The sequence below is a fragment of the Panicum hallii genome, chromosome 3 (genome assembly GCF_002211085.1).
Source record: "Panicum hallii strain FIL2 chromosome 3, PHallii_v3.1, whole genome shotgun sequence".
Lineage (NCBI taxonomy): Eukaryota > Viridiplantae > Streptophyta > Magnoliopsida > Poales > Poaceae > Panicum > Panicum hallii.
The window spans coordinates 56,309,628-56,323,605 of NC_038044.1; the positions used below are offsets into that span (position 1 = coordinate 56,309,628).

Genomic DNA, 13,978 nt, shown 5'->3' on the forward strand with positions numbered 1-13,978 from the left:
TTGCTGCTGCATGACGAACACTTGGCGTTTTTTGCAACGCATGATGATGCGTGTGCTAGAGACTACACTACTGGCGAAGTCAAACGGCTGCTAGCGAAACACGTCCCTAAGAATACACTACAAGAAAACGGCTGCTAAAGACCATGAGCGGCTAGCTGCGAAGGAGCTGTCAGACTTTGACTTGGTTGTGCGTATCTCCACTGATGCTGGAAGATGCATGCCCGAATTAAGAATGGCGACACGGCAGCGAACCATGCAAATCCCCCAAGGCAACCTCTAGTTTAATTGTTTTTTAAAAGGGAGACTCTAGTTTAAATTCGGGAGGTCTTTATTGTCTCGTCCAACAACTCGTTTGATCATTGTCGTGTTTTCTTCCTTTTTTTTCTACAAAAGATCATTGTGTCTTCTAGTTACTCCATAAATCTACAATATGTAAAGTATAAGTTTTTTTTTTGTTTCTACTACTAAACATTTGTTCAAATTGTGTACGTATTATTTCTCGGAGATAGATTTGAGCGATAACTTTTATGAAACATTTTATTTCAAATAACAGAACTGTATATAATTAAAGTATTTTTGCCCTGATGGATCAAGTGACAGGGAATCTTGTGTGGATGTGTTTCAAATCGACCAAGCAACATCCTACATTCCTAATCGATTTTTCGCTATTTCTTAAAGATTAATTAGTAAGTGGATCATCAACTTGGACACTTGGGATATTTTCCCATGCAAGCTTCTTCAATCTCTGTGCATCTCGATAGCTGTCTCTGTCTCTCCACTGCACGCATTGCATTGCTAGTCAACGACGACTCCTAGCGGACACGTCCCTATAAGTAGCACTCCCACCATGGCTAGCTCTGCGCCTCCCTAGCTGCCGACCTCCACGGACCTCCGATATCTCGGCCAGATCAGGCATGGCGGCCGGCGGCGAGGTGTCCATGTGCACGCCGGCGTTCGCGTGGCGGGTGGTGCAGAGCCGGTGGTTCGTGGTGTTCGCGTCGATAGTGGTGATGGCGGCGTCTGGGTCCACCTACATCTTCGCGCTCTACTCCAAGGTGCTCCGCTCCAAGCTGGGCTACAACCAGGAGACGCTCAACAAACTCTCCTTCTTCAAGGACCTCGGCACCAACGTCGGCGTCATCTCCGGGCTGGTGCAGCAGGTGGCGCCGACGTGGGCCGTGCTGCTCATCGGCGCCGGCATGAACCTGGCGGGCTACCTCATGATCTACCTCGCGCTCACGGGCCGCACGGCGGCGCCGCCCGTCTGGCTCATGTGCTTCTACATCTGCTTCGGCGCCAACGCGCTCACCTTCTCCAACACTGGCGCGCTCGTCGCCTGCGTCAAGAACTTCCCGGAGAGCCGCGGCATCGTCATCGGCCTGCTCAAGTCCTTCGTCGGCCTCAGCGGCGCCATCTACACGCAGCTCTACCTCGCCATCTACGGCGACGACGCCGCCTCGCTCGTGCTCCTCGTCGCCTGGCTCCCCGCCGCCTTCAACATCTTCACCGTCTACACCATCCGCGTCCTGCCCTACGCCCGCCGCCGCGACGGCGAGGGCGCCTACAACACGCCCTTCTACCACTTCCTCTACCTCTCCCTCGCCCTCGCCGCCTACCTCCTCGTCATGATCGTCGTGCAGAAGCAGGTGCACTTCTCCCACGCCGCCTACGTCGTCACCTCGACGGCGCTACTCATCATCCTCTTCAGCCCCGTCGGCGTCGTCGTCAGGGAGGAGTACAAGGCCGTCTCCCAGCTCGAGGAGTCGCTGCAGCAGCCGACGGCCATCGCCGTCGAAGAACCAAAGGCGACTGCCGCCGAGAAGGACGACGACGAGCCATCGCCGCCCTTGTGCGGCGGCGGCGGCATGGGCTGCATCGCCAACATGTTCAAGCCGCCGGCGCTCGGGGAGGACTACTCCATCATGCAGGCGCTGGTCAGCGTGGAGATGCTGGTGCTGTTCGTCATCTCCGTGTTCGGCATCGGCGGCACGCTGACGGCGATCGACAACATGGCGCAGATCGGCCAGTCCCTGGGCTACCCGGCTAAGAGCATCAACACCTTCGTCTCCCTCATCAGCATCTGGAATTACGCCGGGCGCGCGGGCGCCGGCTACATCTCGGAGTTCCTCCTCGCCCGGTACCGGTTCCCGCGGCCGCTGGTGCTCACCGCCGTGCTCCTCGTCTCCTGCGTCGGCCACCTCTTCATCGCCTTCGGCGTACCACAGTCGCTCTACGCCGCATCGGTGATCATCGGCTTCTGCTTCGGCGCGCAGTGGCCGCTGCTGTTCGCCATTATCTCCGAGGTGTTCGGGCTCAAGTACTACTCGTCGCTCTTCAACTTCGGCTCCGCCGCCAGCCCCGCCGGCGCCTACGTGCTCAACGTCGTCGTCACCGGGCGCATGTACGACGCCGAGGCCACCAGGCAGCACGGCGGCGTGGCCGCCGTCGGGGACAAGATCTGCAAGGGGGTGGTGTGCTTCAAGCGCCCCTTCCTCATCATCACCGCCGTCACGTTCGCCGGCGCTCTCGTGTCGCTGGTGCTGGTGTGGAGGACCAGGAACTTCTACAGGGGTGACATCTACGCCAAGTTCAAGGTGGCGCCGGCGGCGGCCGCTGATGGGAGCAGCAACGGCGGCGTCCAGATGGTGCAGGGGACGGAGGCGAGTGCATCGGAGGCGAAGACCAAGAAGAAAGAGGTGGTCAATGAGGACTTGTAATAGCTTCATGCACTAGAGTATAGCAGTGTTTGGAGAGATCAGGAGGATCCGAGGATGGGGAGTTGAAATCAGTGTAATTGTGAATCTGTAAACACCACCTGTGTTTTTATCCATAGTCTGTTTGCAGTAGGGGGATTTGGATCCTACAAACTGTCTGTCTAATTCCTCTCCTCAAAACACCTGTTTTGAGTAAATTTTACCGAGAAAAATCCATAGAGGGTGCGAAATAGTGGCATACGAATTGAAGCATGAAAATTTCATATCCCCCAAATAGGGCCTAAATGTAATATGGTTCCAATGTTAAGGAAAGATAGTTTGAGTTTCTTTTTCCATGTGTTGCATTACAGGGTTGCAAGTTGCAACTGTCACATCCTTCACTGTAAGTACTCGAGTGACATTAGTCCTGAGGTACGTACTGGAAAAACTGCATGAGTGTGAAGTGTTAACGAACTGCTGGTCAATGGCAGAACAAGGGCTGCTCCCATAGTGGCTTCAAATTGATATTCAAATATGAACAATTTATTGGCAGTAGCACTTGAAATGATATACTGGAATGATTTTTGCAGTCTAGGCAAATTGCAATGGTTCCAGCGTCACTACTGTGCTATGAGTATGTAAAATGAAATGATGTGTCTCCATGTCTTTCTCGAATCTGCGACTTATCTACCTGTGATGCTGAGTACACTTCATGACGTATCTATGTTTGAGTTTTGGGCATCCAGACAAACCTGTAGGCATCGTCGACACCAGAAATTCGTACTTGTGGTCACTTTCGTCTTCTGTTCCAGTAGTCAGTTCACACCAAAACTATGTCGAGATTCCGGAGTCATGCACCGAAAAAGATATTCTAGAGAGCATCCAGCTGCATCCAAAATCACTTTGGCTAAAATTGGCAAACTGTCAAGTATCAGCAGTACCTGAAAAAACTCAAACCAAAATCAGATCAAGATTTTTTTTTCGTTCATGGTAGTAATTCTTCGCAGGACAGGCCAAAAGAGTAAGGTGCAAATTTTGACTTATGGTAGAAAAGAGAGTGAGACGGCAGGTTTTCTAAGCAGAATTTAAATCCAACCTAATCCAGTGGTAATTTTTAACACAAAAGCAAGATGCATTTGCTACGCATTATCAGAAGAGGTCATCCCCAACTCTGCAGATTTTCAACCTGCCTACATGTGCAGCAAAGCGTAAGTCAACAAAGTTAATGATAATTATGCAAGATAAGTAACTACGTTTGATTAGTCTACTTTTGGTCAGCAGAAATGTTAACCAGAAACAAATTGTTAACTGAATTTATCAAACACCTCCATTGTTAAACAACAAAACCCGAATACCATGAGTAAAATCAAAATAGCATTTTTTTTAAAGAGAAAGACATGCATAACGGTTGCAATATCTCATTCATCAGAGTCCCTTTCCGCTAAATGACGCAAGCTAAAAGCAAGATTTTAAGTTGAATCTAAGTGCAGACAAAAGTGTCATAAGCTTAACACAAACCCTGATCCTTTTGCAATGCACTACAAGAATAGGTCAGCCCCAACCCTGCAGATTTTCAACTTGCCTACCATAATGTAGGTCAAAGCAGTTAGTAAAAGGATGACTAATGGTGCAAAATAAGTAACCATGCTTGATTAGTCTACTTTTGTCAGTAGATATATCACATGCAGGACCGATTCGTTAACCAAACGTATCAAATACAAGCTCCCTTACTAAAGAACAGAGTCTGACTGAAATGAGAAACATCAACATACCATTTTGCAGAGAAAGAGATGTAGAACAAGGAAACGACAATACCACAGAGGGCCTCTTGAATAAACATTCCATTTACTAATAAAAAATTAGTTCCATCGCAACTAAGCTACACTTTTTTCAAGGAACCATAGTTGCTTATTATGATCTTACAGAACTGAAGATAGAATTGACCATTAAAATTTCATCAACCTGATAAGGCCAACGACAAATCCACAACATTCTAATCCAGGACAAAGATTGTAAAATTTACTTGAGGGCCCACTAAGTTATGCACATTAGAGGCCATGATTCCATAACAAATAACCAAAGGCTGTATCTTATTCACACAGACGAACAGGAATAAGTGTGCTTTACAAATGTCCCTGAGGCAACAACATGAAGCCTTAGGAATGGACCCCATGGAGAACGGCTATTTACATGGACACAAACATTCAACAGCACACATAATGACCATTTTATCTTCAGCGAAACCGTTTGGTGTGTCAAGTCTTGGATACTACCAGTTCTCTTTGATAATCTTTGACTTCTCAAATATGAATTTTCCTTCCTTGTATTTCTGTGTCTCCTCGTACGCTCTCTCATACTTCCAGCCCAGCACCTCTCGGCAATCATTACAGTAGATATCAGCAACTGTGTGTAGCCCTGTCATAAGCTGCCTATCCTCCTTTGCCCCCACAACTACGTTCATGGCATGAGAGAACAGAAAGGCGCGGCCATTCCTCCCCTAATAAAATAGAAAAGGGAAGAAGGCATCATTCTCCAAGCAGTATCAGAAGTCCCAATTGATACAGCCTAACAAGGAATTTCCGACTCAAATGATACTCTGCTAACAAACAGTTTCAGTCACTGCAACAGAGATTACTAGTTTCAGAATTTAGATTGTGCTTTTAACAGAGTGCATGTAATGCCTTCCATTCAGTTCAATGAGTGATTAAAAGTACAGCCATGTGGTCATGATTCATGAAGCCAGATATAGGATTTAGAAAGACGAGGATACACGAACCGTAAGATAACGACTTTGTCGACCTCAAAGCATTTCATTTCCGTATCAAATTGCAGAAGCAATAAACAATTAGAGCATGCTTTCCCCAAAATATTGCATATCATCCCTTGCTGCAAAACAAATCGCTGGATTTGATAGCCACATATCCATCAGGTACACCACAATTCACACAGTTAGATCCACTAAACGCCAGGACCCCGATTCACGGATAGATAAGCAGGTGATTGCTGAGCTGCTGAGTACTATGAACAAACAAGTCGCCGGGAAGTGCAGGGAAGGTGATTCACGGGGTTCAGACCTGAAATGCCTTGGAGATGATGTCGTCGTGGAGGCAGACGTGGTTCCGGCAGTTGCAGCAGCTGTAGACGCGCGGCCCCACGAGCTCCGCCATCGGCCGTCGCCGCCCCGCGCGGCCTGACCCAAGTACCCGACCCGACCAATCCTGCAATTGCAGAACCAGAAATCAAACGGGGATCCAATCCAGAAACACCAATCCAATCCAGTGAGCGAAATCTACACCAATCTGTCTAGAACATAACTGCGCCAACATAATAAAATTTCAAGAAACAGGGGGGCCAAGAAAGGTCCCGATTCGAGGCAAAGGAACGAAGTAAGCGGGGATCAAGAGATTGGCGGGTAACCGCGCGGGAGGCGGAGTCAGATTACTCACCGACAAGGCGTGGGCGGGGTGGGGAGCACGGAGACCGGCAGGGAGAGCGGCGGCGAAGGGGATTAGAGTGAGGCAGGGGAAGACGACGGCAGGGCAGGGCAGGGCAGGAGGGGTCCCAAGTGAGGAGAGAGAGAATGAGGATTAGGGAAAGCCAAGAGGCAAAGCATGATTCTCTGCGAAATAAGTATGGATGAATGCCCGCAATGGCTCGGGCAGGCCAGGCCTGGGAAGAAAACCAAAGAAAGGCCTACTCTGGCCCTGTAAAAAATAACTAATTGCACAGTTTAATTATACATTACGAGACGAATCTTTTTAGCCTAACTAGTCCATAATTAGATAAAATTTGTCAAATACAAACGAAAGTGCTACAGTACTCCGGTTTACAACATTTGCAATTTGGGCTGCATCTAAACAAGACCTCTGTCCAGAAATGAGAAGTCTTTACAATTTGATCCCTTTCAAAAAAATCAGTGTTCACAAATCATTCTTTTAAGAACAAACAAATCTAAAAATGGGTGTGTTTCTAAAAACTGTGATATTTGGCATCGTTGTTAAACGGAAGTATATCCTGCACACAACACATACATGACAAGCGGCACCGTGCTAGATCAAATACGGCAGTTAGCATGGCCGCAATTGTCACCACGCCATGCTAGTTAACACTGGCACCAAACATCATGACACTATGAAAAAGGACCTATTTTCATAGATCATTTGTAAAAAAAATATTCTAAAAGGGCCAAAGTATGTTATTCCAAAATGGCTCACGTTTCACAATATAGATGTCGAGTTTTTTTTCTTTAATTTAACAAATAATGTGCGCAATGTATTCGAATCTAAAATATGATAACATTAGTGCAAGGATCTTGGATGTCAACTGGAGAGGGCTAAAACTTTCAACAACTCTATGAAACGTAAAGTTTAAGATTATCCATGTATGTTTATTTCGTGTATTGGTATCTCTCAAGGGTTTGCTCCATATGTTACATTTCTTTCCATTTTGAGGGTCGTCGAGCGTTCTCCGTCATCTAATGCTATCAAACTGCTTGGTTTTTAGGGTTTAGAAGCAAAGGCCTGAGTGGCTTATGAGCTGAAAAGAAAGGAAAGTGTCACATCATTTCAGGAGGGAGATGACACGGAGCATCATGGGCTTCACTTAGTTGAATAAAAGTTGAATAAGGAAGAACCTAATGATCAATTAGGCAGGGAGGCAGCAGAGGAGGTGAAAATAAAGACAAGGTAGACAAGCAAGGTGACCGCGATATTGGTGTCTCCATTCATGGCGACCATGGGGAGGAAATGAAAGACATAATTACAGTAGCAGCATGTTAGGATTCACTTCCTAGGTACTAAAATGATAGTTGTGTGCTCGAATGTTTTCAGAATGTCCCAAGGTTCTCTCGGGGATGAAGGTGTGGTCGGTCGTCATCCTGTATCCATCCCTTCTTTTCTGCGACTTCAGCATCTATCGCACATCTATTTGGGTTGCTATTGTGTCCCCTGCGTTGGGTTGCCACGAGGGTAGGCTATGATGCAAAGATGTGTGAGCGCGAGCGATGGCTCCGAAGAAGGTAATAAGGTGACGCCTTGCCGCCAGATTGGGCAGCTAGCCGGAGCATCTTCAAAAGACTCTTTATATTTTTAGGCTAGAGATACTGATTAAAAATTATTCTTCAACAGTCTTCTCAAATGGATATCTAAATATAGACCTCCTCTGTTCTAAATTTCTCACTGGTTAAAGATAAAGATGGAGAGCGAGAATTGCTCTCTGGACTACGTATATAATATAGAAAATTTATTGGAGAGTATAAAGATATAGAAAATAAGTTTTACTTAAATGATTTTCTAAATGATGATTTCTAAAGTAGATTTTAGAAAGATTCTTCACATATTTTTCGATATTTTCGCAAGACGACGTCACCACGGTGCGTGCACGTACGCAGGCACCAACCGTTCCCGTGGGTGTCCACGTCAAAACAAACAAAACCCAGGACGCACGTACGCACCTGCACCTGTGGTTTAAATTTTAATTCGGTTAAGGCATCGTTGTTTATTCAAAAGGAGGAAGAGAAGAGAGAGAGAGAGAGAGAGAGAGAGAGAGAGAGAGAGAGAGAGAGAGAGAGAGAGAGAGGAACGAAAGTGTGCTGCTGATAAGAATCATGGCGGTAGCTCCGGCGTCGCCCTCGCCTGAGATGCTCTGTCCCTCCGTCACCACGCACGGAACGGAACAGCGGCACGTACTTATAGCGGAGCGGTCGAGCGGCGCCGAGCAGAGCAGAGCAGGGGGATGTGCCCGGTACACGTATACCCTTGCGCCTGCGCGTAGGCGGCTGGTCTCGGCGGCGCGGTCGTCGCCCGATCACGGATCAAGGGACGAGCAGTACCACCGGCCGTCTCACTCACCGGCGAGTACGGTGGCTGTTGCCGCGTCCCGCTGTGGTTGGTACTGCTACTGCGTCGAGAGGTGGGACTTGGGTCTGGCCGTGCCTAGTACCGTATCGGATTTAAACTTCTACGCGCATGAGGTATACCGCACCGCAACAGCATGACAATCCTTTTTTACGAGGTCCAAGCACTGTCCACGACATGCCAGCGTATCTTCGTGCCATGCCAGTCCAAGCACGATCCTCAATATATTTTATATAGTTATCATCCTATGGATACTCATATATTTGTACTTATCTCTACATAAAAAGATTTCTATGCGTAAAAAATAAAAAGTCATGCCATGCCATGCCAGTCTTTGAATGACTCTATTGAAGAATAACGATTGTTAATAAGAAGTAGCATAAATTGATTGATCCTAGAACAACTGGTTATACACAGGTCGACGGGCCATTTTCATGATGTGCCGGCCTAAATACGTTCAAAATGCGGGTCGTGTCATACGGCCCATCGTGCTACGATTCTAGACACAGTACAACCCTCGTGTTCGTATCGTGCCGGCACGGTTCAAAATTTTTCGTACCGTGCCATGCTCAGGTCGTACTTAAAAGATTGTACCATAGTCCGTCCAAAAATAGCCCAGCTCTACTAATGCGCCGTCCATGCATGGGTGCTCGCCCAGCTTAATTTCTTTTTCGTCCAAGCTAATTTGTTTTTTCTTTTTCTATTTTCTAAAATGTTTTTTATTTTTCTTTTTTTAAAAAAAGTTGTTTTTCCTTAGGATAACAAGGATGAGACACCGAACACCCCCGTGCCATTCTACTGTAATTCAGTATATGCTCTCTTCATCTCTAGTTACGCATCACTTTTGCTTTATCCCAGAGTCAAACTTAAGGTACCGGTATCTACAATATAGAATTAGTTCCGATAAATTCACCATAAGGTATACATTGATATTGAGTTCATTTAGCATTGCAAAAAATTGCATATGTTTCTATAAAGTTGGTGCAAGCAAGAGATAACTGATTTAGCAACAAATTCTAAGTGATAGGTAATTTGGAATGCAAGGATTACTTGCAGCATCTGTACTGCCAAAGGTTCAGTGACTGCATTTATGCTTGCACTCGTGCCATCTGTACGGCCGCGCGTACATCCAAATAAGGTGAGCAAAGGTACGGTGGCTATGCAGAGATAGATCCTATGCATGCCCATGCCTAGCGACATTCATTACGACCAGAGTTTTCCACCGAATAAACAGAGCGGATAAACAACAAACCCACACAAACCCAACGCCCAGGGCCGCCACCTGGCCGCGAGCCCATTGTTTTCTCACACGTGCGGTGCATGCTAGCGTGTCCAAAGTGTTGCACGTACGGACGCACAAACAATTCGAATTTGTCCCGCCCAAGAAAAGGAATGCGCAATTTCATTCCCGAGGCATATACACTGTATACGTCATCCCCTGGCACGTCCGACAGAGAACATCTAAACCCATTCCTCCCATACACCACACACGACGCACGTACGGTTAGGGACACCCTTTGGTAGGGCGCCTCCAACAACTTCGGCACCGAGCTCTACCAGATGCTGGAAAACAAAGCGGCTTCTCTTACCCTTTAAGTTTGTTTGTTTGCGAGTTGTGTTTCTTTCTCTTTTCTTCGTTGTTTAATCTACAATTCTATTATTTCTCAATTTCATACGAACTCAAATTCTAAATTAAGGCCAAACATGAAATTCGTGGCTACGGTGCAACTAAGGTCAAATAGCTAGGACCATTCATGAAAAAAAGAATCTAAAACGATTTCAACTCCACTATAAGAGCCACAACTAAAATCATTTTGATAGCAGGCGGAGCGCCGCCAAACAAGCCCCGTAATCTTAACACACAGGTTGGGATAGTAAGGATCTCTCTGTTCTTATTTCTCGATAGTCTCACCATGCATGTCGACCATGTACAAGCTCCGTTTTGGGCTTTTGGCATCATGCCCTATCAGGCTCTCTCACGCCAACCACCAATGCGAAACGGTAGCTCACTTGGCACTGTCAGGCAATCAGCACAAACTACGCACATCTCAACCAAGAAAACCACCATCAACCATATGATACACGTACACACGTCGATGAGACGCGTACATCACCCTACCAGAAACCCAACAACGGAGGTCAGCGTCGTCGCCCGGCGCCGCGCCGTGTCAGCCGCACGGCCGCGGTCCATCCCCATCCCCATCCGTCAGCAGGAGCAGCAGCAGCTCGGCCGCCGCCTCCTCCGCCAGCGCGTCCAGCACCGCCGCCGCGATGTCCGCGCCGACGTCCTGCGCCGACGGGCGCAGGTCCTCCGCGCGGACCCTCGCGCCGGGCATCTCGGACGCCACGAGCGCGGTCACCGCGGCGAGGTCTCTCTCCAACGGCGCGTCGTCGTCCGGCTCCCGTCGCGCGTGGCTGCTGTTCTTCTTCTTCTTCCGAGCCCGCCGTCGTGGCGGCGGCGTCGAGCCGCCGTCGGTGCCGCGGCGGCGGCCGTCTTTGGGCTTGTACTGTCTGGCGTTGGCAAGGAGGTGCAGCAGCGTGGTTGGTGTGCAGGCTGCCTCGAGGAGCTCGCTGAAGAGGACAAAGGCTTCTGCATGGGTTGGTTGCAATTAATGGCGCGTGAGACTTCGACCTCTCTACGAGGTCGATAATGGCGGGTGACGAGAAAGGGTTGGGCGATAGGCCGGGTGGTTGTTCGCTTACTCTGCGCGTGCGGCGGCGGCGAGTGCTCGAACAGGCGCTGCTCCAGCACGGAGACCGGGCTCAGCAGCTGCTTCTTCGACGACTCGTCCTCGTCCTCCTCGTCGTCTTCCTCCTGCTCCTCGTCGACCTCCGTGTGGTGGCCTTCGACGGCGCGCTGGGGAGAACCAACAGTACCGTCCGTGGAGCGGCCCGGCACCCCCTGCTTCTCGTCGTCGACGCGGCGCCACTCGATGGCGGCCGGCTGCGGCCGCTTCTTCCTGGCCGCCGTCGCCGCAGCAGGAGCCCGCGCCGTCGTAGCGCCGCTGAGAATCTTGGACAGGAGCAGCCGGAGCACGCCGCTCCCGCGAGGCCCCTTCTTGCTCCTCTCAGCCGGTCGCCTCAGCAGCCTGCCGCCGGTGCTCCGGGCGCTCGGCCAGCACGTCGAGCAGGCGCCGCCGGCGTGCGCCGCTGCGTCAAGGAAGCCAGGGGAGCAGCCCTTCTCGAGGAGGTAGAGGTCCAGATAGAAGGGCTCCTGCTGCTCGCACAGCAGCTCCGACAGCCGCCGCCGGCGGCTGCTGCCGGACGGCGACAGTGAGTGGTGGGCCATGGGGCCGGCTGGGAGGAGGAAGCGGTGGACGAGGCGAGGTGGGAGAGGGAATTGAAGAGACGTCTGGAACAGCTGGGGGGTTGGGGAGGGGGGGAGGGGCCGCAGGCATATATTCGACGTGGGAGGGCAGAGAGAAGCCTTGGGAAAGCAACTGGAGAACTGAGCGTATGTCCGTGTTTTTGAAAAACTGGTGCGAGGGGTGCGCCGTGAAAAAACTGCTGTCATAAAAATAGAAGACCGTTTGATTAGAACAGTTGTGAACTGTGGGAAACTGTGTTCTGCGGGTAAAATATCTATAATACCTATGGAGGTTTGTAGGACTGTCTATATACAAAATACTCGTACGAATCTAATATATTCACTATTTTGTATGTAAATGTATTTTTTGAAAGAAAATATTAAATTTTCTAAGTTTTTCATCCATATGGTCCACATAAAAAGGCGGCGGGCGGAGGCGGGCGTGGCGGCAGCCTAGGCGGAGGCCAGAGCGGGGCGGGGGTGGGGCGGAGGTGGGGTGGGGTGGCGGCCGGGGCGGAGGCGCGAGTGGGAGACGGATGGGAGTCGGATGGGTGGGAGAATAGAAAAATGAACCGTTTTTTCATAACCAGCGGCAGGTGGGTAATTTTTACCCTAAAAGCCACTAAAAGCAGTGGGAGAGGTGCTTTTGCATTTATACTGTAATGAAAACTGATTTTGGGCAAAAGCATCTAGGATTTTTGAGCTCTTTGGTTGTCTTTTGATTTTTGCAAAAGCAAAAGCAGGTTACAAAGTTTAACCAAACACAGCTTTGGACCCGATTTAGATAAGCAGAGATTATATCTCTAGCTAATTCAAACATTGTAGCTTTTGGATCTAGATGTTTTAACTTTTAATCTTAATCCAGATTATATTATAACAATTTCAAGAGCTGTCTTTATTAGCTTTTTACCAGCTTGTGATTGCGAAATGGCCAAACTTCGTGTTAGAGTTTACTGCAGTTACTCACCATTTTTTTTTTCACATGACCAACATCCCAGCTGACATTGTAGACTATTGACATCTAAAACAAGTGATCCAACTCATAGCTTAGAAGCCAGGGATCAAACAGGCTAGAGCTTTATTTTACAATCTGTTTTTTAACAATCGCAAAGTATAAATTAAGCCAGTTTTTGGTAATGTCCGTTTGATCCACGAGCCTTAGAAAATAATTATGCATTCCGCTTAAAATGAAAATGTGTTAAATTGCTCAAAGGACCTTGGATAAGTAACAAATTGCAAACACGGTATTTGGAATATTTCCAAATTAAAGAAAATGCATTCGGAGATGGTGATTGTCGGTGTCTCGAACCGCCGACCAGTGAATTTCGTGATAGCGCGTCTGGCTCAGATGGTGAAAGAAAGACACGAGGGTTTATACTGGTTCGGGCAGAATGTCCCTACGTCCAGTTCGAGCCGCTTGTGCTCCTGCACTAAGTTTGCAGTACAGGTTACAAACGGCGCGAGAGATGGAGGGGGCTCCCAAGTCTCTTGTGGAGTGTGCGTGTGTGAATGTGAGTCTGAACCTATTTTTCATAGGGATCCTCCCCTTCCCTTTTATATGCCAAGGGGCAAAGGTCGGATACAAGAGAGAGAGGAAGGTCGTTGGGATCTCGCTTTTTCTCCTCACTGCGTATGGTCCCCACTGGTCCTATAGATGATGATGGGAGTGTCCCTCCACCACTCACTCACTGGCGCGACGTGCAACATGCATCTCAACGGGGCGGGAGGCACGAATCTACCGGGCCACATGAAGGGCGACATACGCCTTGCTGAGACGGGCAGCGTGAGCCCCCGACGCGTTTTACGGCTTGATCCCCGGCGCGGAGGACGACCGGGGCTTGCCGCAGTTGACTATCTTTTCCGAAGGTTACGTAGTTGCACGTCCTTACCTATCTTTATGCCTGGGGTTCGTCCCCTGGCATGGCCATTCACTTCGTGAGGTCATTAGGAACCCCACGCCTCTAGGGCGGACGTGCCCGACCCCTCACCCTTGGGATCGGGCAAGACGTACACGCCCGACCCTTCACCGTTGGAGTCGGGCGTGGTGGACCCGTATGATCCCTTACCCTGGGGTCGGGCGAGGCGGCCGTGTTCTTCACCAATGTCTTGCGTTGGGCTGTCGG

The 13,978-nt window shown here is 49.1% G+C and overlaps 3 protein-coding genes across 3 annotated transcripts; 1 reads left to right on the top strand and 2 right to left on the bottom strand.

Moving 5' to 3' along the window:
- The first annotated feature begins 847 nt into the window (after positions 1–847).
- Positions 848–3,368, top strand: LOC112884116. The gene has a single exon (XM_025949447.1). The coding sequence runs from the start codon at positions 915–917 to the stop codon at positions 2,715–2,717; it is 1,803 nt and encodes a 600-aa protein (XP_025805232.1). The 5' UTR covers positions 848–914; the 3' UTR covers positions 2,718–3,368.
- Positions 3,369–4,822: 1,454 nt separating this feature from the next.
- On the bottom strand, positions 4,823–6,302 carry LOC112886060 (protein yippee-like At4g27745). The gene is made up of 3 exons (XM_025951816.1): positions 6,140–6,302; positions 5,768–5,911; positions 4,823–5,190 (listed from the first exon to the last, which is right to left on the bottom strand). Exons 2-3 carry the CDS (start codon positions 5,858–5,860, stop codon positions 4,963–4,965), a joined length of 321 nt encoding a protein of 106 aa, XP_025807601.1. The 5' UTR covers positions 5,861–5,911; positions 6,140–6,302; the 3' UTR covers positions 4,823–4,962.
- Positions 6,303–10,386: 4,084 nt separating this feature from the next.
- LOC112887024 lies at positions 10,387–11,901 on the bottom strand. Its single transcript, XM_025953094.1, has 2 exons — positions 11,252–11,901; positions 10,387–11,138 (listed from the first exon to the last, which is right to left on the bottom strand). Exons 1-2 carry the CDS (start codon positions 11,835–11,837, stop codon positions 10,717–10,719), a joined length of 1,008 nt encoding a protein of 335 aa, XP_025808879.1. The 5' UTR covers positions 11,838–11,901; the 3' UTR covers positions 10,387–10,716.
- Between the last annotated feature and the right edge of the window lie 2,077 nt (positions 11,902–13,978).

What these genes read in the sequence shown, in the direction of transcription:
- LOC112884116 (XM_025949447.1), top strand. Translation starts at nt 915, where the DNA reads ATGGCGGCCGGCGGCGAGGTGTCCATGTGCACGCCGGCGTTCGCGTGG.
- LOC112886060 (XM_025951816.1), bottom strand. Translation starts at nt 5,860, where the DNA reads ATGGCGGAGCTCGTGGGGCCGCGCGTCTACAGCTGCTGCAACTGCCGG. An exon ending in TCATCTCCAAGGCATTTCAG is followed by an intron (nt 5,191 to 5,767) that starts GTCTGAACCCCG and finishes CTATTTTATTAG; the next exon opens with GGGAGGAATGGCCGCGCCTT.
- LOC112887024 (XM_025953094.1), bottom strand. Translation starts at nt 11,837, where the DNA reads ATGGCCCACCACTCACTGTCGCCGTCCGGCAGCAGCCGCCGGCGGCGG. An exon ending in GCCGCCGCCGCACGCGCAGA is followed by an intron (nt 11,139 to 11,251) that starts GTAAGCGAACAA and finishes CAACCCATGCAG; the next exon opens with AAGCCTTTGTCCTCTTCAGC.